Below are 27,817 nucleotides of genomic sequence, written 5' to 3' on the forward strand. Positions count from 1 at the left end.
CTACACCTGCCCCCTGTACAGACCTACACCTGCCCCCCTGTACAGACCTACACCTGCCCCCTGTACAGACCTCCACCTGCCCCCTGTACAGACCTCCTTCGGAGGCCGTCCTCTTCCACGTGGGACCAGAGACAAGGGCGTGGCTACTCGATACTGAGTTGGACATTTGAGGATGATACACGAAAGAAGAAGAAGAAGTGTCGTGATGAAAATCCACCTCCCCAGCTTCCTCATTGTGGCATTTTGTTCTTCACTATATGTCACTATGTTAATTGTATGGATTTCTGTGTATTATGTTATATCTGTGTAAATGTTAAGTTAAAGCCTTTGAAGGTTATGTCCATGTAATAACTCTGTATCTTAGGCTCTGCTTCAGCGTTGTTGGTGATCTCAGATTCTATGTCATGCTCGCGCAGATTAATCTGTATGTAGTACCACAGGTGCAAATACTAATACTGTATAGTCACACCGCCAAACTTTATGCAATAATAATAAATCTTGAGGAAAGCGTCTGACTGAAATGTATCTGCCGTTTCTCACCACAAAAAACGATTTAAACATTTAAATTCTTTCCATGTTCTGCTTCCCAGCACAGCAAATTGGTTGGTGACCCCGGGCACTCGCCGATATGCAATATGTGCATAATCGGATTGTCGCAGATGATTCATTATCTTTTTGAACCTCGATGATGAGTCTCTCAGCAATGTCATCTGCCACGTTGGACGAGAGTGATGTCTCCAACGTGACGCCCTGTAAATTCAGATGGATTTTGATTGGCTGTCAGTGTTGATCAGATCGCTCTGAGAATGATTCAACGATATCGTTACTCACTGTCGCTGTAGCCGTGGGCTGTCAGGGCATAGACTATGCTCTGACATACTTGAGTTAGTATGATTTATATAAAACGTGCGTGCGTGCGTGCATACTTCTGATTTTAATTAACCCATTCTGACAAGGGCACCCATTTTGGTGTCAGCATCATGTTATGCTTTAGCTATTTAAAAATAGCAGATCTACAAGCTCATATCGCGCCACCGAGTGGCGCGATACGAGCTTGTAGGTCTGCTATTTTTTGAAAAATCGAAGAACGACTTTTTAGATTTTTTAGAATCTGATCTCAGGTCAGAATGGGTTCATCAGACCAGTGTGTGTCCGGCGGAAACCTCGTATGAATCTGATCTCAGGTCAGAATGGGTTAACAGTTTCAATCAGGCCCTACCTATTGTACTATTTAGTCCCACGATATCCCCGTCCATTCACCTACTATTTCCAGAACAGCAATACAGTATCCTGTTCATTGGCAGTGTAAATCTCCAGTGTGTGTCTGGGCGTGCACTGCGTGGAGAGATGCTCCAGTAATCAGCCGTGGGAGTGAGTCAGCCAGCGGGGTGTTGTGTAGGAACCAGGCGTGCAGTGCACTGGGGACCTTGGGGGGGCTTACTGCAAGCTATTAATACAGACTTTAATTAGCCCAGCGCCACAAACAGTGGCACAATCGGCTCAGTGTCGCCCGTGGGCTGGTGAGTCAGACAGATCAATAGGTCTGATCATGCCTTTTTCATCAGCTCAAATGAAAGCACTTTGTCTCCGAGGCCCCGAGCCCGAGCTCTTGCATGTCACCTCGCAGGCACGGAGCGCCGAGCCGGCTGCGTCGCTGCGTGCACCGCTGCAGATGGGGAGCTGTATAATCAGGGGCTGTTGCGTTGGGGAGTCATAAAGATAAATGAAGGAAGGCATAGAGCATAGCTCATCCTGTCAGGAGGGGGTTTAGGGGCCAGAAAACTTTGTGTTTTCTAAAAGCAGTGTCACCCCCACCCTCCTCAATCCCCATACTACTCACCTTCTTCCCCTACTTCGTCCCCTTCTTTCTGTTGTTGTATAGTTAGCCTCTAGGTATCTGCGTTGCGTTGTGTTTGTCCTTGTGTCTCTCTCTCTCTCTCCCGATGCTGCTGTGGATACGTTGCTCGCACTAATAATTTTTCACTCTTCATTTAGACCTCTTGGATAGCACAAATTGTTCTTCTGCCACTTTGCAAGTGGATTTGAATGGGGGGGGGGGGAAGCCACTTTTGCCGAATTAACTTAGTTTTCTGTTGACCTTCAAGTTCCCAATCAGTGCCAAAGAAAAATGGAAATTGCTTTTGTTGTTTGTATTTTTACCCGCTCCTTTGAATTTGCCGGACTTGTGTATAGGTTGTCAGCTCACAGCAACCACTAAACCTTCCCTCCTGCATCCTTTTCCCACCTCTCTCTCTCTCTCTCTCTCTCTCTCTCTCCCCCTTTGCCCCCCACCTACCTTATCTCTCTCTCTCACCAGTGGATGATGTCGCGCCCTACTTTAAGATGGAGCCCGTTCAGACCCAGGTGCACCTGGAGGGGAACCGGCTGGTCCTGACCTGCATGGCCGAGGGCAGCTGGCCGCTGGAGTTCAAATGGATCTACAACGGCACCGAGCTGACCCGCTTCTCCCTGGAGTACAGGTGAGAGAGAGAGAGAGACACACCGCTTCACAACCCAGTCACACACACACACACACGCTGACCCGCTTCTCCCTGGAGTACAGGTGAGAGAGAGAGAGAGACACACCGCTTCACAACCCAGTCACACACACACACACACGCTGACCCGCTTCTCCCTGGAGTACAGGTGAGAGAGAGAGAGACACACCGCTTCACAACCCAGTCACACACACACACACACGCTGACCCGCTTCTCCCTGGAGTACAGGTGAGAGAGAGAGAGAGACACACCGCTTCACAACCCAGTCACACACACACACACACACACGGCCTATGGAAGCCAACCCTCCCCCTGGACATCACTCACTCCTTTCTTCATCAACTGTAATTAGGCCGCTACACACACACACACACCGGGAAATTTCCATGCCATTTAAATGTAACTAATAACTCATTTTCTCATTTTTATTCATACTCCAGACTCATTTTTTATGGATTTATTCAAGACCGATTTGGCTACGTATCTCCCCTGAGACATATAACATCTTGTGTTCGGGGGATTGTCAGATTCATTTCCGATTTGTACTCCACATTGTTGTATTAACCCATTCTGACCGGGCACCCATTTTGGTGTCAGCATCATGTTATGCTTTAGCTATTTAAAAATAGCAGATCTACAAGCTCATATCGCGCCACCGAGTGGCGCGATACGAGCTTGTAGGTCTGCTATTTTTTTTTAAATCGAAGAACGACTGACATTTTTAGAATCTGATCTCAGGTCAGAATGGGTTCATCAGACCAGTGTGTGTCCGTTGGAAAACCTCGTATGAATCTGATCTCAGGTCAGAATGGGTTCATCAGACCAGTGTGTGTCCGTTGGAAAACCTCGTATGAATCTGATCTCAGGTCAGAATGGGTTAAGCGAGCCGAGAAAAGAGACCCTTTATGTTGTTGGTGCTACATGCTCTTAGTCACCAATCATTTCTTCACAACTCTGCAGATGTTTATCTGCACCTCCATCGCCCCACACACGCACACTCGATCGCGTCTTTCCACATTTTTCTGAATGACGTCCGCCTGCTAAAGACAGAAATTGGAAGGCATATTTTGTTGTTTTGAGAGAGCACTATTGTTGCATCGAGAAGCCAATATTCCCTTTTCTGCGCGTCAGCCAATACAGCGTGGGTGGGTAAGTGTGCTCTGCCAACAATAAGATGTTTTGCTGACCATGAACTTCAGGAAAAGCTTTTTTTTTGCACATGCTACAGCTTCCGCCAATACAATATCAAGAATTCTCCGTAATAGCACTCAATTTCAAAACCAAAACTCCAGCCTTTGTTCCCTCAGCTTGTGTATGCATGTGTGCATGTGTGGTTGTGTGTGTGTATGTGTGTGTGTGTGTGTGTGCATGTGTGGTTGTGTGTGTGTGTGTGTGTGTGTGTGTGTGTGTGTGTGTGTGTGTGTGTGTGTGTGTGTGTGTGTGTGTGTGTGTGTGTGTGTGTGTGTGTGTGTGTGTGTGTGTGTGTGTGCATGTGTGGTTGTGTGTGTGTGTGTGTGTGTGTGTGTGTGTGTGTGTGTGTGTGTGTGTGTGTGTGTGTGCGTATAATATGATATACACTATTTACTGTGTGTGTGTGTGTGTGTGTGTGTGTGTGTGTGTGTGTGTGTGCGTATAATATGATATACACTATTTACTGTGTGTGTGTGTGTGTGTGTGTGTGTGTGTGCGTATAATATGATATACACTATTTACTGTGTGTGTGTGTGTGTGTGTGTGTGTGTGTGTGTGTGTGTGTATAATATGATATACACTATATACTGTGTGTGTGTGTGTGTGTGTGTGTGTGTGTGTGTGTGTGTGTGTGTGTGTGTGTGTGTGTGTGTGTGTGTGTGTGTGTGTGTGTGTGTGTGTGTGTGTGTGTGCGTATAATATGATATACACTATATACTGTGTGTGTGTGTGTGTGTGTGTGTGTGTGTGTGTGTGTGTGTGTGTGTGCGTATAATATGATATACACTATATACTGTGTGTGTGTGTGTGTGTGTGTGTGTGTGTGTGTGTGTGTGTGTGTGCACGTATAATATGATATACACTATATACTGTAGTCTATAGTGTGTGTGTGTGTGTGTGTGTGTGTGTGTGTGTGTGTGTGTGTGTGTGTGTGTGTGTGTGTGTGTGTGTGGTTGGTTGTCCAGAACTGCCAATCTAACCGATTTGTCCATATATGCCCATGGCGCTATATGGGCATGTCATAGTTGTCATACTGATGACAACAGGGATATCCATAATATAAGGACTGTGGCCATCATTTCTCAACAGAGTGTATATTCTGTGGGTTTTGCTGTAGGACAATGTCAACGTGGCATGTATCATGTGATCCTATACTGCCGTTAGCGTAAATTTGATCGATCTTTTGAAAAGTATCACGGCTGAAACCGATTGTTTAATCCATTCTGACCTGAGATCAGATTCATACGACGTTTCCGCTGGACACACACTGGTCTGATTAACCCATTCTGACCTGAGATCAGATTCTAGAAATGTCAGTCGCTCTTTGATTTTTCAAAAATAGCAGACCTACAAGCTCGTATCGCGCCACTCGGTGGCGCGATATGAGCTTGTAGATCTGCTATTTTTCAATAGCTAAAGCATAACATGATGCTAATACCAAAATGGGTGCCCGTTCAGAATGGGTTAAATAACACAGTCTTAAATATTCCCGAAGAGCCCAGATTTGACGACATGAACAACCGGAATACGACCAAACATCGTGTAGAGAGCCAATAAGAAAAGGTTTTCCGCGCTCGCCTCGCTGCCTGTTATGTCTGCGCAGCCCCAGACCACAGACAATCTACTGAATGTTAAAAGTTCAGTTTTTTTGGGTGCAATTGAGCTCAGAAAACCTAAATAAAATAAGAAAATCATCATATATACAGTTTTCTTTTTTAACAGTTGTGCTTTGAATGGATTACTCCAGGTTAATGTCGCTGCCATATCGGACATACGCGACTTTTGTTTTATGTGTTTAATCCGCCGCAATGTAAAAAATAAATAGAAAATCCTTCTTCGCCGCGGAGAAAGAGAATAGGTGCATCTGTTTTGACGAAGAAACCGGAAATCGTCACATGCTGTGGGCTGCTAGGGCTTCTGGGAAATTGAGGCCAATGCAAACGAATGGGGTTCAACGCCTCATGGAGGAGGCTCCTGTGCTGCGTCTTCCGGGTGTACCAAGATGGCGGGTGGTCCGGCCGTTCATAACAAACGGGGGAAGCTTTTTTCGCTCGATTTTCGCGGATTAAAAGCCCAAATAATTCAGCGTATGCTCTAAAGGTAATACAACAATCTCGGCAGTGAAGGGGGGTTGATTAAAAGTCTGGTAAATCGTTTTCCGCAGTCAAACTGTTAATACTGTTTTTATTAGGCATTTTTTGTATATGACAACTTCAGAATATCCTTGACAATGATAATGAGTTATTATTCATTATATATATATAAAGATATATATAAAGATAATGACAGGTAATGTAAATTCCACATACAATACATAATAAAAAAGATATATCATATATACAGTTAATATGTGCGTGTGTGTTTGTGTGTGTGTTGCACACAGGTTGCACCACACAAAAATTACAAACACTTTTCTTTTATGTCACAATCCCTTAAAAAGTTGTCAATAATCCGTGAAGTGTATATTGTCATTTGGTGTACCAGTTATGATTTTAGTGTTTCTCTATAAAACGAGTGAATAGATATGTTTAGATGCCTGTCAAACGGTCAGACAGGAAAACGGGTGTAGACAACTCCTACACTAGCTGCCGTGCCGAACAGACGTGAGCTTTGGCGTCGGGTACGTCAAAGTCAAAAGTCACGTTAGAACGATAAATGCTGATAAATTGCAGTGATCTCGCCGAACGCCCATTATTGGGTCTACGCCACGTTGATAAATGAGGGCCTGTGTGTGTGTGTGTGTGTGTGTGTGTGTGTGCGTGCGTGCGTGCGTGCGTGCGTGCGTGTGTGCGTGCGCGAGACAGAGAGGGTGACTGTGACCCTCTCTGGTCATACTGACAGCCTGTCTGACTGTGACCCTCTCTGCTCATACTGACAGCCTGTCTGACTGTGACCCTCTCTGCTCATACTGACAGCCTGTCTGACTGTGACCCTCTCTGCTCATACTGACAGCCTGTCTGACTGTGACCCTCTCTGCTCATACTGACAGCCTGTCTGACTGTGACCCTCTCTGCTCATACTGACAGCCTGTCTGACTGTGACCCTCTCTGCTCATACTGACAGCCTGTCTGACTGTGACCCTCTCTGCTCATACTGACAGCCTGTCTGACTGTGACCCTCTCTGCTCATACTGACAGCCTGTCTGACTGTGACCCTCTCTGCTCATACTGACAGCCTGTCTGACTGTGACCCTCTCTGCTCATACTGACAGCCTGTCTGACTGTGACCCTCTCTGCTCATACTGACAGCCTGTCTGACTGTGACCCTCTCTGGTCATACTGACAGCCTGTCTGACTGTGACCCTCTCTGGTCATACTGACAGCCTGTCTGACTGTGACCCTCTCTGCTCATACTGACAGCCTGTCTGACTGTGACCCTCTCTGGTCATACTGACAGCCTGTCTGACTGTGACCCTCTCTGCTCATACTGACAGCCTGTCTGACTGTGACCCTCTCTGCTCATACTGACAGCCTGTCTGACTGTGACCCTCTCTGCTCATACTGACAGCCTGTCTGACTGTGACCCTCTCTGCTCATACTGACAGCCTGTCTGACTGTGACCCTCTCTGGTCATACTGACAGCCTGTCTGACTGTGACCCTCTCTGCTCATACTGACAGCCTGTCTGACTGTGACCCTCTCTGCTCATACTGACAGCCTGTCTGACTGTGACCCTCTCTGGTCATACTGACAGCCTGTCTGACTGTGACCCTCTCTGCTCATACTGACAGCCTGTCTGACTGTGACCCTCTCTGCTCATACTGACAGCCTGTCTGACTGTGACCCTCTCTGCTCATACTGACAGCCTGTCTGACTGTGACCCTCTCTGCTCATACTGACAGCCTGTCTGACTGTGACCCTCTCTGCTCATACTGACAGCCTGTCTGACTGTGACCCTCTCTGCTCATACTGACAGCCTGTCTGACTGTGACCCTCTCTGGTCATACTGACAGCCTGTCTGACTGTGACCCTCTCTGGTCATACTGACAGCCTGTCTGACTGTGACCCTCTCTGCTCATACTGACAGCCTGTCTGACTGTGACCCTCTCTGCTCATACTGACAGCCTGTCTGACTGTGACCCTCTCTGCTCATACTGACAGCCTGTCTGACTGTGACCCTCTCTGCTCATACTGACAGCCTGTCTGACTGTGACCCTCTCTGCTCATACTGACAGCCTGTCTGACTGTGACCCTCTCTGCTCATACTGACAGCCTGTCTGACTGTGACCCTCTCTGCTCATACTGACAGCCTGTCTGACTGTGACCCTCTCTGCTCATACTGACAGCCTGTCTGACTGTGACCCTCTCTGCTCATACTGACAGCCTGTCTGACTGTGACCCTCTCTGCTCATACTGACAGCCTGTCTGACTGTGACCCTCTCTGCTCATACTGACAGCCTGTCTGACTGTGACCCTCTCTGCTCATACTGACAGCCTGTCTGACTGTGACCCTCTCTGCTCATACTGACAGCCTGTCTGACTGTGACCCTCTCTGCTCATACTGACAGCCTGTCTGACTGTGACCCTCTCTGCTCATACTGACAGCCTGTCTGACTGTGACCCTCTCTGCTCATACTGACAGCCTGTCTGACTGTGACCCTCTCTGCTCATACTGACAGCCTGTCTGACTGTGACCCTCTCTGCTCATACTGACAGCCTGTCTGACTGTGACCCTCTCTGCTCATACTGACAGCCTGTCTGACTGTGACCCTCTCTGCTCATACTGACAGCCTGTCTGACTGTGACCCTCTCTGGTCATACTGACAGCCTGTCTGACTGTGACCCTCTCTGCTCATACTGACAGCCTGTCTGACTGTGACCCTCTCTGCTCATACTGACAGCCTGTCTGACTGTGACCCTCTCTGCCTATACTGACAGCCTGTCTGACTGTGACCCTCTCTGCTCATACTGACAGCCTGTCTGACTGTGACCCTCTCTGCTCATACTGACAGCCTGTCTGACTGTGACCCTCTCTGCTCATACTGACAGCCTGTCTGACTGTGACCCTCTCTGCTCATACTGACAGCCTGTCTGACTGTGACCCTCTCTGCTCATACTGACAGCCTGTCTGACTGTGACCCTCTCTGCTCATACTGACAGCCTGTCTGACTGTGACCCTCTCTGCTCATACTGACAGCCTGTCTGACTGTGACCCTCTCTGCTCATACTGACAGCCTGTCTGACTGTGACCCTCTCTGCTCATACTGACAGCCTGTCTGACTGTGACCCTCTCTGCCTATACTGACAGCCTGTCTGACTGTGACCCTCTCTGCTCATACTGACAGCCTGTCTGACTGTGACCCTCTCTGCTCATACTGACAGCCTGTCTGACTGTGACCCTCTCTGCTCATACTGACAGCCTGTCTGACTGTGACCCTCTCTGCTCATACTGACAGCCTGTCTGACTGTGACCCTCTCTGCTCATACTGACAGCCTGTCTGACTGTGACCCTCTCTGCTCATACTGACAGCCTGTCTGACTGTGACCCTCTCTGCTCATACTGACAGCCTGTCTGACTGTGACCCTCTCTGCTCATACTGACAGCCTGTCTGACTGTGACCCTCTCTGCTCATACTGACAGCCTGTCTGACTGTGACCCTCTCTGCTCATACTGACAGCCTGTCTGACTGTGACCCTCTCTGCTCATACTGACAGCCTGTCTGACTGTGACCCTCTCTGCTCATACTGACAGCCTGTCTGACTGTGACCCTCTCTGCTCATACTGACAGCCTGTCTGACTGTGACCCTCTCTGCTCATACTGACAGCCTGTCTGACTGTGACCCTCTCTGCTCATACTGACAGCCTGTCTGACTGTGACCCTCTCTGCTCATACTGACAGCCTGTCTGACTGTGACCCTCTCTGCTCATACTGACAGCCTGTCTGACTGTGACCCTCTCTGCTCATACTGACAGCCTGTCTGACTGTGACCCTCTCTGCTCATACTGACAGCCTGTCTGACTGTGACCCTCTCTGCTCATACTGACAGCCTGTCTGACTGTGACCCTCTCTGCTCATACTGACAGCCTGTCTGACTGTGACCCTCTCTGCTCATACTGACAGCCTGTCTGACTGTGACCCTCTCTGCTCATACTGACAGCCTGTCTGACTGTGACCCTCTCTGCTCATACTGACAGCCTGTCTGACTGTGACCCTCTCTGCTCATACTGACAGCCTGTCTGACTGTGACCCTCTCTGCTCATACTGACAGCCTGTCTGACTGTGACCCTCTCTGCTCATACTGACAGCCTGTCTGACTGTGACCCTCTCTGCCTATACTGACAGCCTGTCTGACTGTGACCCTCTCTGCTCATACTGACAGCCTGTCTGACTGTGACCCTCTCTGCTCATACTGACAGCCTGTCTGACTGTGACCCTCTCTGCTCATACTGACAGCCTGTCTGACTGTGACCCTCTCTGCTCATACTGACAGCCTGTCTGACTGTGACCCTCTCTGCTCATACTGACAGCCTGTCTGACTGTGACCCTCTCTGCTCATACTGACAGCCTGTCTGACTGTGACCCTCTCTGCTCATACTGACAGCCTGTCTGACTGTGACCCTCTCTGCTCATACTGACAGCCTGTCTGACTGTGACCCTCTCTGCTCATACTGACAGCCTGTCTGACTGTGACCCTCTCTGGTCATACTGACAGCCTGTCTGACTGTGACCCTCTCTGCTCATACTGACAGCCTGTCTGACTGTGACCCTCTCTGGTCATACTGACAGCCTGTCTGACTGTGACCCTCTCTGCTCATACTGACAGCCTGTCTGACTGTGACCCTCTCTGCTCATACTGACAGCCTGTCTGACTGTGACCCTCTCTGCTCATACTGACAGCCTGTCTGACTGTGACCCTCTCTGGTCATACTGACAGCCTGTCTGACTGTGACCCTCTCTGCTCATACTGACAGCCTGTCTGACTGTGACCCTCTCTGCTCATACTGACAGCCTGTCTGACTGTGACCCTCTCTGCTCATACTGACAGCCTGTCTGACTGTGACCCTCTCTGCTCATACTGACAGCCTGTCTGACTGTGACCCTCTCTGCTCATACTGACAGCCTGTCTGACTGTGACCCTCTCTGCTCATACTGACAGCCTGTCTGACTGTGACCCTCTCTGCTCATACTGACAGCCTGTCTGACTGTGACCCTCTCTGCTCATACTGACAGCCTGTCTGACTGTGACCCTCTCTGCTCATACTGACAGCCTGTCTGACTGTGACCCTCTCTGCTCATACTGACAGCCTGTCTGACTGTGACCCTCTCTGCTCATACTGACAGCCTGTCTGACTGTGACCCTCTCTGCTCATACTGACAGCCTGTCTGACTGTGACCCTCTCTGCTCATACTGACAGCCTGTCTGACTGTGACCCTCTCTGCTCATACTGACAGCCTGTCTGACTGTGACCCTCTCTGCTCATACTGACAGCCTGTCTGACTGTGACCCTCTCTGCTCATACTGACAGCCTGTCTGACTGTGACCCTCTCTGCTCATACTGACAGCCTGTCTGACTGTGACCCTCTCTGCTCATACTGACAGCCTGTCTGACTGTGACCCTCTCTGCTCATACTGACAGCCTGTCTGACTGTGACCCTCTCTGCTCATACTGACAGCCTGTCTGACTGTGACCCTCTCTGCTCATACTGACAGCCTGTCTGACTGTGACCCTCTCTGCTCATACTGACAGCCTGTCTGACTGTGACCCTCTCTGCTCATACTGACAGCCTGTCTGACTGTGACCCTCTCTGCTCATACTGACAGCCTGTCTGACTGTGACCCTCTCTGCTCATACTGACAGCCTGTCTGACTGTGACCCTCTCTGCTCATACTGACAGCCTGTCTGACTGTGACCCTCTCTGCTCATACTGACAGCCTGTCTGACTGTGACCCTCTCTGCTCATACTGACAGCCTGTCTGACTGTGACCCTCTCTGCTCATACTGACAGCCTGTCTGACTGTGACCCTCTCTGCTCATACTGACAGCCTGTCTGACTGTGACCCTCTCTGCTCATACTGACAGCCTGTCTGACTGTGACCCTCTCTGCTCATACTGACAGCCTGTCTGACTGTGACCCTCTCTGCTCATACTGACAGCCTGTCTGACTGTGACCCTCTCTGCTCATACTGACAGCCTGTCTGACTGTGACCCTCTCTGCTCATACTGACAGCCTGTCTGACTGTGACCCTCTCTGCTCATACTGACAGCCTGTCTGACTGTGACCCTCTCTGCTCATACTGACAGCCTGTCTGACTGTGATCCTCTCTGCTCATACTGACAGCCTGTCTGACTGTGACCCTCTCTGCTCATACTGACAGCCTGTCTGACTGTGACCCTCTCTGCTCATACTGACAGCCTGTCTGACTGTGACCCTCTCTGCTCATACTGACAGCCTGTCTGACTGTGACCCTCTCTGCTCATACTGACAGCCTGTCTGACTGTGACCCTCTCTGCTCATACTGACAGCCTGTCTGACTGTGACCCTCTCTGCTCATACTGACAGCCTGTCTGACTGTGACCCTCTCTGCTCATACTGACAGCCTGTCTGACTGTGACCCTCTCTGCTCATACTGACAGCCTGTCTGACTGTGACCCTCTCTGCTCATACTGACAGCCTACACATGAACAAACATGACTCTCAGGTGTTACTGGCTGATGGCTATCTGGCTAACCTCCTCCATGCAGCTTCCTCCTCCCTCCTCTGTCTGTCTGTCTGTCTGTCTGTCTGTCTGTCTGTCTGTCTGTCTGTCTGTCTGTCTGTCTGTCTGTCTGTCTGTCTGTCTGTCTGTCTGTCTCTCTGTTTGTCTGTTTGTCTGTCTATCTCTCTCTCTCTCCGACCACCCCAAATCTCCTGTTGTCACTCACCCTCCTTCTCTCTCTCTCTTGTTCTCTTATGTATATGTCTCGGTCTCTCTCTCCCTATCTCTCTGTCTTCCTCTCTCTCCACCTCTCTTCAGCAGTCTGCTGTGCTCTCTCTCTCTCTCTCCCACGTGTCCTCTGGGTCTGCCTCGTAGACCAGCAGCCTCTCTGCTTGTTATTCTCCACCAGCCCTGATCAAAGAGGCAAACTGGAATCCATTTAGCCAAGGAATCAGTGCATATACCACCACCCCCATCCCCCGAGTAGCGGTGCCGGGGCGAACATGGCAGGGGCGGACTCGCAACTTCTAAGTGGCTTTATTGAGCCGACCAATTAAAGGGGACCCAGTGTTGGGCTTATCAAGATGGTATTTACCTTGCTTGCACATCCGGGGAAGAGTGACTGCGTCATGGCAATGCCAGAATAATATGTCAGATGCGTTCATATTTGATTTGATTTGCTTTTCGCATCTTTACTGATCTCTCTATAATGTCTTTAGTAATTTCTGCTTGCATCTTTACTGATCACTACGTTAGGCCTTCCCTGGATCTGTGAACGATGTTCTGTTTCATTAACCCTTTCCAGTTTTCCCTTCTCATCCGCCACCACATCAGCACTAAAGGCTCATACATAGTCTGGTTTTACGGTGGTGGGGTGACCACCGAACTACAACATGACGTCACTGAGCCGCGGTGAAGAGCAAACCACCGCCACCGCTCCAGCCCTTCTCTCTGTTTTTACTCACCACCGCTCAACGTTATTTCAGCTCCGGTGGTCAGCTCACCACCGGAGCGGTGGTCACCTTACCACCGAAAATCCAGACTATGAATAGGCCTTAAGACCATCGTTCATCCACCTTAGATGCACTTCCACTCGTTGCAATGAGACGTCACGCAATACATGAGTGGAATTCAATTTTGCACCTGTGTGTGTGTGTGTGTGTGTGTGTGTGTGTGTGTGTGTGTGTGTGTGTGTGTGTGTGTGTGTGTTCGTGCGTGCGTGCGTGCGTGTCTCCAATTAGGTACCTGATTCCCTCCCTGGACAGATCGCACGCCGGCCACTACCGCTGCATCGTACGGAACCGCGTGGGCGCCATAATGCAGTGCAGTACAGAAGTGCAGGTGGCCTGTGAGTGCACTTATCTTATCTTATCTATCTTTATCTTATCTTATCTAAGTGCAGGTGGCCTGTGAGTGCACTTATCTTATCTTATCTATCTTTATCTTATCTTATCTAAGTGCAGGTGGCCTGTGAGTGCACTTATCTTATCTTATCTATCTTTATCTTATCTTATCTAAGTGCAGGTGGCCTGTGAGTGCTCTTATCTTATCTATCTTTATCTTATCTTATCTTATCTAAGTGCAGGTGGCCTGTGAGTGCACTTATCTTATCTTATCTTATCTTATCTTATCTAAGTGCAGGTGGCCTGTGAGTGCACTTATCTTCCCATTTTCAGAACATTATGTGAACCCCGACTATAAAGGAGTTAGGAGTGTAGGGTGTTTGTGAATGGATGCGGGTGTTGTTGTGAAAGTACGGGGGAGGGTGTTGTGAAAGGACGGAGGGTGTTTGTGTGAAAGGCCCCGTCGTCTTGTGATACCATGAGTCATTCCGACTAAGCTTAGCTAATGTAAGGTGCAGAACAAAGAGAAAGACTGGTAAATGGTAAATGGTGCATTTATATAGCGCCTTTATCCAAGGCGCTTTACAGAGATCGTGCATTACATTCACCCATTCACACACACATTCATACACCGATGGCAGCGGAAACCATGCAAGGCACCAACTAGCACATCGGGAGCAATTAGGGGTTCAGTGTCTTGCTCAAGGACACTTCGACAGTAACTCTGGGGGAGCCCGGGTTCGAACTGGCAACCTTACGGTTTGCACATCCAGGCACTCTACCCCTGAGCCACCGCCGCCCCTTCATTCAAACATCCGCTCTTCCAATACTAATATCGCTCTCTCATTCTCTTTTCTTTAGGGGTGCTAGCCGCTCCTATATATAGCTTTTGTCCCCACACGTCTCAATATTTGCCAATGACGAGGAAAGGAGAAATTAGGTCAAATGTCCGACAAATATGACCAAAGTTTTGTCCCAATTTACAATTTTAGAATTTAGGCATTTAGCAGACACTTTTAACAAAAAGAACAAAAAGCATGGCAATACATCACATACATAAAAAAAGTAGTTATCATGAAACATGCGTAAGCTAAGAACGTAACCACACGTCTCAATATTTGCCATTGACAATGAAAGGAGAAATTAGGTCAAATGTCCGCCGATTATGACGTAAATTTGTGACAACACAAACATTGACAATGAAGGGAAAATGTACGTCCTATATATGGCTTTAATGTTTGTTTTTCAACGAAGAAAGAGAAATCTAATGTTTGTTTTGAGGACTTAAACAAACATTAGCACCCGTTGCTTAAAGAAACATTATGTTGTAATTGATGTTGTAAGATGATAAGAAGAGCGCCCCTCACTTCACACGGGAGTGATTTTTTTGTTTACATTTCTCTCTCTGGCCGTTCTTCTCCTCCCTTTGTCTCTAGATATGGGCGGCTTCGTGGAGGCAGAGCGCTCACAGACCGTCTCTCAGGGCGAGGGGGCTCTCGTCCACGCTCCACGGATCCACAGCTTCCCCAGACCACAGATCACGTGGTTCAGAGACGGCCGGAAGATTCCCTCCAGCAGCCGCATGTAAATCCCAGACCCTTATTATTATACGTATTCTTATACTGTGTGGTGTGTGTACTGTGTGGTGTGTGTGTGTGTGTGTGTGATGTGTGTGTGTGTGTGTGTGTGTGTGTGTGTGTGTGTGTGTGTGTGTGTGTGTGTGTGTGTGTGTGTGTGTGTGTGTGTGTGTGTGTGTGTGTGTGTGTGTGTGTGTGTGTGTGTGTGTGTGTACTGTACTGTGTGGTGTGTGTGTGTGTGTGTGTGTGTGTGTGTGTGTGTGTGTGTGTGTGTGTGTACTGTGTGGTGTGTGTACTGTACTGTGTGGTGTGTGTACTGTGTGGTGTGTGTACTGTACTGTGTGGTGTGTGTACTGTGTGGTGTGTGTACTGTACTGTGTGGTGTGTGTACTGTGTGGTGTGTGTACTGTGTGGTGTGTGTACTGTACTGTGTGGTGTGTGTACTGTGTGGTGTGTGTACTGTACTGTGTGGTGTGTGTGCTGTACTGTGTGGTGTGTGTACTGTGTGGTGTGTGTACTGTGTGGTGTGTGTACTGTACTGTGTGGTGTGTGTACTGTACTGTGTGGTGTGTGTACTGTACTGTGTGGTGTGTGTGCTGTACTGTGTGGTGTGTGTACTGTGTGGTGTGTGTACTGTGTGGTGTGTGTACTGTACTGTGTGGTGTGTGTACTGTGTGGTGTGTGTACTGTACTGTGTGGTGTGTGTGCTGTACTGTGTGGTGTGTGTGCTGTGTGGTGTGTGTACTGTACTGTGTGGTGTGTGTGCTGTACTGTGTGGTGTGTGTACTGTGTGGTGTGTGTACTGTGTGGTGTGTGTACTGTACTGTGTGGTGTGTGTACTGTACTGTGTGGTGTGTGTACTGTACTGTGTGGTGTGTGTACTGTACTGTGTGGTGTGTGTGCTGTACTGTGTGGTGTGTGTACTGTGTGGTGTGTGTACTGTACTGTGTGGTGTGTGTACTGTGTGGTGTGTGTACTGTACTGTGTGGTGTGTGTACTGTACTGTGTGGTGTGTGTACTGTGTGGTGTGTGTACTGTACTGTGTGGTGTGTGTACTGTACTGTGTGGTGTGTGTACTGTGTGGTGTGTGTACTGTGTGGTGTGTGTACTGTACTGTGTGGTGTGTGTACTGTGTGGTGTGTGTACTGTGTGGTGTGTGTACTGTACTGTGTGGTGTGTGTACTGTGTGGTGTGTGTACTGTGTGGTGTGTGTACTGTACTGTGTGGTGTGTGTACTGTGTGGTGTGTGTACTGTGTGGTGTGTGTACTGTACTGTGTGGTGTGTGTACTGTACTGTGTGGTGTGTGTACTGTACTGTGTGGTGTGTGTACTGTACTGTGTGGTGTGTGTACTGTACTGTGTGGTGTGTGTACTGTGTGGTGTGTGTACTGTACTGTGTGGTGTGTGTACTGTGTGGTGTGTGTACTGTACTGTGTGGTGTGTGTACTGTACTGTGTGGTGTGTGTACTGTGTGGTGTGTGTACTGTACTGTGTGGTGTGTGTACTGTACTGTGTGGTGTGTGTACTGTACTGTGTGGTGTGTGTACTGTACTGTGTGGTGTGTGTACTGTGTGGTGTGTGTACTGTGTGGTGTGTGTACTGTACTGTGTGGTGTGTGTACTGTACTGTGTGGTGTGTGTACTGTGTGGTGTGTGTACTGTGTGGTGTGTGTACTGTACTGTGTGGTGTGTGTACTGTGTGGTGTGTGTACTGTGTGGTGTGTGTACTGTACTGTGTGGTGTGTGTACTGTGTGGTGTGTGTACTGTGTGGTGTGTGTACTGTACTGTGTGGTGTGTGTACTGTGTGGTGTGTGTACTGTACTGTGTGGTGTGTGTACTGTGTGGTGTGTGTACTGTACTGTGTGGTGTGTGTACTGTACTGTGTGGTGTGTGTACTGTACTGTGTGGTGTGTGTACTGTACTGTGTGGTGTGTGTACTGTACTGTGTGGTGTGTGTACTGTACTGTGTGGTGTGTGTACTGTGTGGTGTGTGTACTGTGTGGTGTGTGTACTGTGTGGTGTGTGTACTGTACTGTGTGGTGTGTGTACTGTGTGGTGTGTGTACTGTGTGGTGTGTGTACTGTACTGTGTGGTGTGTGTACTGTGTGGTGTGTGTACTGTGTGGTGTGTGTACTGTACTGTGTGGTGTGTGTACTGTGTGGTGTGTGTACTGTACTGTGTGGTGTGTGTACTGTGTGGTGTGTGTACTGTACTGTGTGGTGTGTGTACTGTGTGGTGTGTGTACTGTACTGTGTGGTGTGTGTACTGTACTGTGTGGTGTGTGTACTGTACTGTGTGGTGTGTGTACTGTGTGGTGTGTGTACTGTACTGTGTGGTGTGTGTACTGTACTGTGTGGTGTGTGTACTGTACTGTGTGGTGTGTGTACTGTGTGGTGTGTGTACTGTACTGTGTGGTGTGTGTACTGTACTGTGTGGTGTGTGTACTGTACTGTGTGGTGTGTGTACTGTACTGTGTGTGTGTGTGTACTGTACTGTGTGGTGTGTGTACTGTACTGTGTGGTGTGTGTACTGTACTGTGTGGTGTGTGTACTGTGTGGTGTGTGTACTGTGTGGTGTGTGTACTGTACTGTGTGGTGTGTGTACTGTACTGTGTGGTGTGTGTACTGTGTGGTGTGTGTACTGTACTGTGTGGTGTGTGTACTGTACTGTGTGTGTGTGTGTGTGTGATGTGTGTGTACTGTACTGTGTGGTGTGCGTGGCATGCACTTTCCCCATGTGTCTCGACGTGCGTTCATTCTCACAGCCTCTCTACAAGAATATAAGGCCAAGACAGAACCAGAACACATTTCAGTCCCTTAAGACATTCAACAAATACATTAACATTTTAATGTATTCTAATTTATTTTATTTCATTTTTGCAATCCTCCCACGCACACGCACACACACACACACGCAGTGTTAGGTTGAGCAGAATATAGCGAATGAACAAATACAGTACATGGCACGCCCTTATTGACAACCGGGATGATTGATGATTGAAGGAGGGTGGATAGGAGAGGCAGCGGGGGAGCCAATTAGGCAAAAGTTGACAAAAGGTGTCAATGTGTTTATATGACTGACAGTGTTCACCCCAGTGCGCATATGTCTGTGTTTGTGTGTGTGTGTGTGTGTGTGTATGTGTGCGTGCATGAGTGCATGTATGCTGGTGTATGCTGGTGTATGTACGTACTGTATCGAACATCCATTAAATGACCCTCTCGGCATGCGAGAGGGATGCATTAATTCATGTTTTCGGCATACGTTCTCCTGGTGTGATCTTTGGGTAATGCAGGATGCTCGACGCATGCACGCCTCAGCTCATGACCGTGTGCCTCTGTGTGTCCGGTCGGTGTGACGTCCCATGCATCAGAGATTCATCAGAGATTAATTTAGCCATCCAGTGGGACAGGTTGACAGGCAGGCCGCTCAGATGCCACATGGCATTATGATTTATTATTCAGCAGCACGCTGCGTCATGCCATCGTTGACGTTCAGACGTTCAGACAGTTTACCTGGAATCACATCGTCTGAGTAGGAGGACGCATTGGAACAGAAACGCGTGTGTGTGCGCGTCGCCTGCCCACGACGCCCCCCCCCCCCCCCCCCCCCCCCCAAGAGACGGCGAAACGCCTGCCGAGGGAGCAAAAGGCACAAAAGCTCCCCCGCCTCTGAAGTTATTCAGGAGCCGGCCACTATGCGGTCGACTGTTATTGGGTCGGAGTGGAGCAGTTAAGCTCCATTTTATGATGCTGAGCGGCACTGACAGGAAGCTGTGCGCTTGCCGCTTGTTTGCCCGCTCCGTGTCTGGCCACATTGATATGCACGGGGCCGCGCGCTGGATGTCGAGGCGTGTGTTGACTTGGCGAGAGCCGCGGCCCCTAATGGTCCGGGAGTGCTTCTGTTTATCCTGCACTGGCAGATACACAGAAGCTAATCTGGCTGCAGACCAGTGACAGCGGAGGAGCCTGCAGTCTCACCTGGTCCCACCGTGAACCTGCCCACGTAGAGGAGAGTACACGGCTGACATTAGCATCCACTGCACGTCTCTCTCTTGGTCACACATTATTGTGTGTGTGTGTGTGTGTGTGTGTGTGTGTGTGTGTGTGTGTGTGTGTGTGTGTGTGTGTGTGTGTGTGTGTGTGTGTGTGTGTGTGTGTGTGTATGATGCATTATAAAAGGGGACTCTCCGAGTCAGGCTGATTTATGAACTCACCGAAGTAACGAGTCACAGGGTTAATGATATGAGTTTTTGTCTCTCTCTCTGCGTGTGTGTGTGTGTGTGTGTGTGTGTGTGTGTGTGTGTGTGTGTGTGTGTGTGTGTGTACTTGCCCAGTGCCATCACCTTGGACAACACATTGGTGATCCTGTCTACGGTGGCCCCTGATGCTGGTCGCTACTACGCCCAGGCTGTCAACGACAAGAATGGAGACAACAAGACGAGCCAGCCGGTCATACTCACTGTAGAGAGTAAGCACACACGCACGCACACACACGCACGCACACACACACACACACGCGCACACACACACACACACGCACGCACGCACGCACGCACGCACGCACGCACGCACGCACGCACGCACGCACGCACGCACGCACGCACGCACGCACACACACACACACACACACACACACACACACACACACACACACACACAAGTGCTCATTAAATGCAGCTTTGCTACAGACCTCACCCCACACCCCGAGCCAAGGACAATGTGAGTCCCCAGCTATCTCTCATCAACAGACTGCACCAGCAGCTGGTTGCAAATACATAATGTCATAGACCAAGTTCTCTTGTTCATCTGTGTTCTCAGTTCAACACTGTTGTCAACAGGTGGCTCGGTCTAAGTCAATGGAAATGTCCTTAGCGCCCCCACAGTGGCTATACCAACTATGTATTTCCACTACAATTGGAGGGAGGATTGTCCAATTATTTCCACTTCATATAAGCATGTACACTAAGAATAGAGTTGGGATCGCGAACCGGAGGAACCGGAATCTGTTCCACCATGCATTAACATTTACATTAACAACATGCTATTAAGGTTGGCGAACATGTGTTAAGGTTGGCGACCGTGGTTTAAGGTTGGTGACCGGATTACGGTTGGCGAACATGCGCTGCTCCGTGCTTGCGGTTATGTGTAGGTTAGGGATAGGGTTAGTAAGGTTAGTATGGGCGAACTAACAGGAGGTCATACCAATGCCACGCATGCCATAACCACCACCATAACCAAATGGTTTCATTTGTACACTCTCAGTGTTAGACCTGTAAGGTCCATTTGGAACCCCCTATATGAGACCTATCTAGTCATTTGATCGTCGAGGCTGGGACACAAAATGCTAAAGGAATAACCAAGGATAATGGTAATATCTAGTCCGGGCTGTTAGCAACTAACTGCTGTTAGCACATAATACAGTACAGGACAGTACAGTCATCTGACAACATGCACACAATAATATGTCAATGACAACAACACCTGTACAGTGTTATACACCATATTCAAACACATATTAAGTGATCACAGACAGAATACATCTTACATCATACATTCTTGGCGTTGCTGGCAATGGTGAGAATGAATGGATACCCTGCGAAGTGCGAAAGCAGTACATCAGCCTTGTTGGTGAAAAAGTATTGATGAATTGATAAATGGTGTTTTGTTTACTTACGTTGGAGTGATGTTTTGCCTATTGACATACGGTCAAAGTTCATCAATGTTTAATCCGGGTTAACCGTGATGCGTCAAGTTTCTGCAAAACAAGACGATGACACTTCTGATGCGGCTGTGCGACCAGAGACCTCTAATAAAATGTACCATTAGATTACTACATCATGGCCTTTTCTGGCTCTTTTGCCAGGCCTACAGAACGCCTCACCGGCTCCACAAACTCCTCGGTTACAGTCAAGGACGCATCAGCAACCAAATAAACAGTGCAGCACAAAGACACCATTCATTCTCTGCCAAGTGCATAATTGCAATCAGATGTAAAACAAGGGCAAGTTGCACTCAGCGGCAAAACTTTATGGGTGTATTTTGTCGTATCATTAGCGCAATATCGTTTTGGAATCTTGACTCAAGCCCCCCAGAACCGCGGTAGAACAGTGAAGCTGCCATCGCCCCGGTGGTCATATCTGGGATTGCAAGACCTCCGCATCAGCAGCTTCATTGGAATACATAGGTGTGGGCGGGGCCGTCCTCTCCCTCTAGATATATAGCACTATGGTCGGACCTTGAGATGGCACAGATATCTGTTGCAAGTGATGCACAATTCATGCTGCTATCAGCGCGGTCGCAATCCATTCTTTGTGAGTTCACCCCGGAGAGTGTAGAAATGAATGGGTCCACTTGAGTCCATTTTTGGGTAATATTTTACCCTCTCAGAGTTAAATCAATGCTGAGGATTTTACTGCGTAATCGTAACAATTACCCCCCCCCCCCCTACCCGCAATAGTTGTCCTTTTCTCCTGCTGTGCCCTTCTGCCTCTGGTTAAACAGGTCCATAACAGTCCCACAGCACTCCACCAGAACTCTACTGGGCTGATTGAACTGGTCTATAAAGACCCCCCCCCCCCCCCACCCACCCACCCTCCATGCACGCACAGTCGCGCACACACACACACACACACACACACACACACACACACACACACACACACACACACACACACACACACACACACACACACACACACACAAAAGTGGATTTATTAAAATGAGACTGAGCGCAGTCTATGATCGAGTATACACTCCATGCGTGCAGACACACACACACACACACACACACACACACACACACACACACACACACACACACACACACATAGGGATTGTTTATGGGGTCTGCCCTGGTTATAGCAGCATGTGATTGGTTAGGGTGCGTTGGCAGAGAGAAAGAAGGCCCAACAGAATTTAATGCATGCCTTAAATTTATGTAATTAATATATCGTTTGGCCTCTGTTTGATGCAAATGAAGTTACCGAACCCATTAATAACTAACAATTATATGTTTTACGTTAATTTGACATGCTAATTATCTGATTTACACTGGATCAAAGGACGTTATTAAATTTGAACTTCTGAATCTAAAGGCACTAAGCATTTCATATAACTCCTAAACTATTTCTGTAATATACTATATTTATTCATTACGGGTATACTCGTTTTATAATTCTACACTAAAACATTAGTGGAAATACAGATTCCTGTGATCACAAATAAAAATCACGCTTGTGTGAAGTGAGCGGCACTCTTATCATCATACATCACATTCCGTGCTCAGCCAATCAGCTGAGCAGGGGCCTGTTTCACGAAACTTGGATTAGGGATAAACCGGGATTTAACGGATATCCTGGCTTAATATATACTCAGCGATTAAACGGTTTCATGAAAGCATCTTGCCAGATTAATTTAGCCAGTTAGCCTGGATATGTTGAGGCTTGATTCGGTTTCATGAAAGCAATGCCACACTAGTTACCATGGAAACTAATGCTGTGGACTTAGCCTGCTCCGGACCAGGCTAACAGCCAGGTTTAACCTAATCCTGATGTCTTCACTGTTCATTAAGCAGTCAATCCAATGATTCTTTTCCCACACTTTTCCCCCACACCTAGTGTCGATGTATGTATATATACAGACTCGGGAAAGAAATAATTAAATTAGAGCTGGGACTCGATTAAAAAAAATAATCTAATTAATCAGAGGCTTTGCGATTAATTAATCTAGATTAATCGCATTTTAATCGCATATCAATATTCAACCCGAGAACAGCGAGAAACCTTTTTTTTTATGTTTTTTGGTATCCCAGTGAATCAATGAATAGTGACTACAGGATACCACTCATTTTCAACATTCATTAATATACCTGTTGTGGAAATAATAATAAAAAGTCACCCCATTCTGTGTTGCCTAGAACTGGAGGTCTGAAAAACAATTAGTAACAGTAACAAGTACATCTCAGTGACATGACAAAGCTGTACTTACTTCATATTGTTACTGTTTTTTGTCAGACCTCCAGTTCTAGGCAACACAAAATGGGGTGACTTTTTATTATTTCCAGTTTTCAGTACTCCCAGTGAGAAACGTTCCGCGGTGAAAGAAAAGGTGCGATTAATTTATCTGTAGTTAATCGCGATTAATTTTTCTGTAGTTAATTAATCTAAATTAATCGCAATTAGTCCCGGCGCTAAATTAAATGTAAACTATATTTTTGGGGTAGTTAATCATTCAGTCTATCTACTATTGAGAGTATTTTCTCTCTGTTTATTACAGCAGCAGTATTTCTTTTAGAAGTTTAAATCCTTGTATCAGTAAGTCTGGAATAGATTAGTAAAGCTACTGAGATATACAGAAGGGGGCAGCAATGCAACTATTAAGGATGCCAACTGCCATAATACCCCCACGAAGACCCTCACTAGACCCATTTGGTGTTCTACCGCATGGGTCTAGTGATGAAAAGTCAGGCTCTGCATTCAGCCAGGCTTTATGATCCTGGCTCGATAAATCCTCCCATTCTAAGCCTCGCTTGGCTTTAGTGGAACGGAATAAACCAGGCTGTACGGACGAGGATTTAACAAGCCTGGTTTTGGCTTAAATCCTGGATTAGTTAATCCAAGTTTCGTGAAACAGGCCCCAGGTGTCTCCATGCATTTCTATGAGCCATACACATATCATAATTGTATTGTTGCCATTGGGCAGAAACTTTGTACCTCTATGTTTCATAATCTATATGATATGGGTATGGGTGTGGGACGGGTGCGTTGTTCAACCACTAACATGGTGTTCACAGTGGAGCGCACATCTCCACCAGGAGGTACGCTCTGGCCTCCCTCCATCATTGCGTCTGAGTGTGGTGCATGTGAGGACAAGTTTTGGCTTAATTTGTACCGTGCATGGGCACGGGGCAACAGGGGGAAGGCTATGATAAAGGATGTTTTGATGATTGTTAATGCCTTGTTGTGTCTAATATGTATGTGGCAGAGTGAGAACACAAATCAGCCTGGGCGTTTCAATGACAGCAGCCTCCATAGCAGTCCAAACTCCAAATTGACATAAGCATAATACAGTAGCTAGATCATATGCAGCCAAAGCACATCAAGCAGTTGATCTGTAGTCGGTTAATGAAAGTAATGCAAACTAAAGGGACCAGCAGCATGATGGAATAGTCCTCTGCGTGTGTTTTAGGCTCCATGCTGTAGCGTACGGCACAGGTTGTGAAATAAAGATATATTTCCGATGGCAGTTTTTGGCAGGATACTAAGGACAAAAAAAAGATCATAAAGAATGTGTATGGGATGGCAACAGTCAAAAATGTAATTTTCAACAAAGTGTGTTGTCCAGCAGGCCATATCACATTGAGAAAAGCTATGTTCAAATAATTATTCAAAGTAACAGTGCACAGGAGACAGACAGACAAGATTCTCCCCCCTCTGCCTACTGCATGCTGGAGATAACAAACACAGCGGCTAAGAGCTATGACCTGACAAGTTGTCCAGGCTTTCCACACATCTCTCCACCACTCTCTCTCACCATCTGGAAACTCAATACAAGTGCTGAACTGACGTTACAAATTCAGTCACTTCCTGAAAGGTGAATCCTTTTCCAAACGGATCCATAACTCGTTTACAACACCTCTACCCCCATGTGCCTGCCAACAACACTGACAGTGGCCAACTGCAATGAACCAGATCATTAAAAAAAATACTTTTTAAAAACCAAAAGTGTGTAAAAAAACGGTAAAAAAGGATGTTAAGAAAACCTTTAACGATCTGTGACTATCTCCATGTATCCTCCATGGAGATAGGGAAAGAAGGAGAGAGAGCCTATTTCACCCTATTTAACCCGACCGCAGCTCGATGATCGATGCATGTTCCCCAGGAGCACCAAGCGAGCTGATAAATGCTTGTATTAGATATAACTGTATTATTTTGGTGCTCTGCAGCGTAGATGACACACACACACACACGCGCGCACACGCACGCACGCACGCACGCACGCACACGCACGCACACGCACACGCACACGCACACACAAAACAAACATGATGGATGATATCTCTTATCTGATCAACTAATATCAATGTTTGGACTCGGGCACATTGTGTACTTAATGTTGTGTTAGTTGAGTTTTTACTGATCTGCTTCTGATGAATAGATTGATGATAGCCTGGGAAACAAAGGAATGAAAAACGATGCGGAACACACAAATAGCATAAAATCAATTTAGCTGTCCGGAAAACAAAATTCAACTTCTTCGTCGGGCTAGACCGTTGCATCGGAATAATTTGCCAACTAAATGCAATTTAGAGATACACTGGTTCAGGGATTTAACCCAGAGAGTGTAAAAACAATACAATCCTGGCGGACTATTTGGCCCAATTCTAATTGGAACGTGCAGTAAATAGATGACCCATAGATCCATACTGTACTGTATCCATACTGTACTCTGATGTTGAACACATCAGCCAGTCACAGAGATATCTCTCCTGTCCAGGTAAATCATTTCAGCTTATAAAGTTGTAGGCGTGACAGATTAAAGGCTCATACATAGTCTGGTTTTACGGTGGTGGGGTGACCACCGAACTACAACATGACGTCACGAGCCGCGGTGAAGAGCAAACCACCGCCACCGCTCCAGCCCTTCTCTCTGTTTCTACTCACCACCGCTCAATGTTATTTCAACTCCGGCGATCAGCTCACCACCGGAGCGGTGGTCACCTCATCACCGAAAATCCAGACTATGAATAGGCCTTTACTCGCCATCACTCCCCTTTTGATAAAGAACTTAAAGGACCACTTCACCACTTTTCAACCTATGTTCATATAATAGGTCCTCACTAATAATCATGATAAAATGGCACGATTTTTTTCTTCTCAGTCTGTGTCTCATAGGAGGGCTGTGGGCAGTTTAGAAACCGTCTTCCAGTGACATCATCATTAGGCAGATTATTTTTTAAACAAGATATTTTTACAAAAATGTTTAGATTTTCATTATTGTGAGAACGATGGCTTCCATTTTCGCATTGCAACTTTTCAGGACTATAAAGCCTGCGGTTTTTATTAGCTTGTATTCCCCATTGATGATGTCACTGGAAGACGGTTTCTGAACTGCCCACAGCCCTCCTATGAGACACAGACTTTTTTTTTGCCATTTCTTTCATGATTATTAGTGAGGACTATTATATGAAGATAGGTTGAAAAGTGGTGAAGTGGTCCTTTAATAACTGATAATAACTCAAATGAATAACTCAAGATGAGTACCAAACAGGGCACGGTGGCACAGTTGGTAGTGCTGTCGCCTCACAGCTAGAAGGTCCTGGGTTCGATTCCCGCTGGGGACGCTGTGGGTGCTAGCGGCGTGTTTCCTCCTACGCGTCATCAGTGCCCATACCCGAAGGCGGGGTTGGCGAAAGGGCCTTTCTGTGTGGAGTTTGCATGTTCTCCCCATGTCCCCTAGGGTAGGTAGTGGTACCCTCACAAAAAACATGCAGTAATCCTGGTCACTATACTGTCTCCCCCTGGTGTTCCTTCCACGCGCTACGTCCAACCAGGGAAACTCCCCCCTGTCAGGTGGAAAGGAGCAACTTGGACACTCGGGCATGAAGGAAACATGAGTTCAAGTCCGTTGCTCTCCCCTTGTCCCCCATATATGGGGACTAGGTTGGTGGAGGGTGTGTAGTATTAAACATACAGTTTTCATGTACAGTACTTTCAGTTCTCAGTGATTTTCAGTGCTTTGCCTTTTACTTCTACTCCACTACATCTCAGAGGCAAATTATGTACTTTTACTCCACTACAATTCTTTGAAAACAGATTTTGATCATTATTACAAAACATACATCAACCACGTCAGGCTTCATCCCTATTCTGGCCATTTTAAAATAGACGATTACAAGCTCACAATGCAATGCGTCACATTGTGAGCTTGTAGATTGCTATTTTCAAAAGATTTTTATACATTTTAGACATTTGAAAACATTCCACTTTTGGTACTTTAAGTACATTTGATACCAACACTTTTGTAGTTTTACACAAGTAAATTCAAATTCAACGTTATGAATTCTGGATTTTTTTCTCCAGAATTCAGTAAGTAGTAAAACATTTGAGTACTTTTTCCACCACTGACAACATGCAGCTTCATTGCTCTCTGACAATAAGCTCTGGCTGTGGCACTACAGCACCTTTTCAGCACCCAAACAGAGAAACAATGAAAGCACGCCAAGTGCACCTTGCACTTTACAATGCATTTCACTTCCACCCATTCACACACATACTCCCTGAGTGATGGCAGAGGAAACTATGCAAGGCCAACTCATCTGGAGCAGTTCAGTGTCTTGCTCAAGGAGAGTTCAACAAGACGAAAGTGGTTTGCGGATTCCGCTCCTCCTGTCAAATTGAGCCAGGGATGAAACTGGGAATCTACATTCACTCTGGCAGATACAAAGCTACACCGCATATTGTCTTTGTAGCTGAAGTTGAAACCAGCTGATCTTTTTTGTAGCTTTTCTAGCAGCTACAAACATTGGTATTTTGTATCTTAATAGAGCACCGAAGTCCTGACGTAACTCGC

At 47.3% G+C, this 27,817-nt stretch overlaps 1 protein-coding gene across 1 annotated transcript in view; it reads left to right on the forward strand.

Annotated features, from left to right (window-relative positions):
- Positions 1-27,817, forward strand: part of LOC310869419 (protein sidekick-2-like) — a 173,446-nt gene that overhangs the window by 70,071 nt on the left and 75,558 nt on the right. The window contains exons 2-5 of the mRNA XM_083780153.1: positions 2,318-2,480; positions 13,570-13,676; positions 15,108-15,255; positions 19,582-19,715. Of these exons, the coding sequence (XP_083636279.1) occupies positions 2,318-2,480; positions 13,570-13,676; positions 15,108-15,255; positions 19,582-19,715 (552 nt within the window). The remainder of the gene's footprint in view (positions 1-2,317; positions 2,481-13,569; positions 13,677-15,107; positions 15,256-19,581; positions 19,716-27,817) is intronic.

The sequence above is a fragment of the Protomyctophum parallelum genome, assembly GCF_964188405.1.
Source record: "Protomyctophum parallelum genome assembly, chromosome: 13".
Taxonomy (NCBI): Eukaryota; Metazoa; Chordata; class Actinopteri; order Myctophiformes; family Myctophidae; genus Protomyctophum; species Protomyctophum parallelum.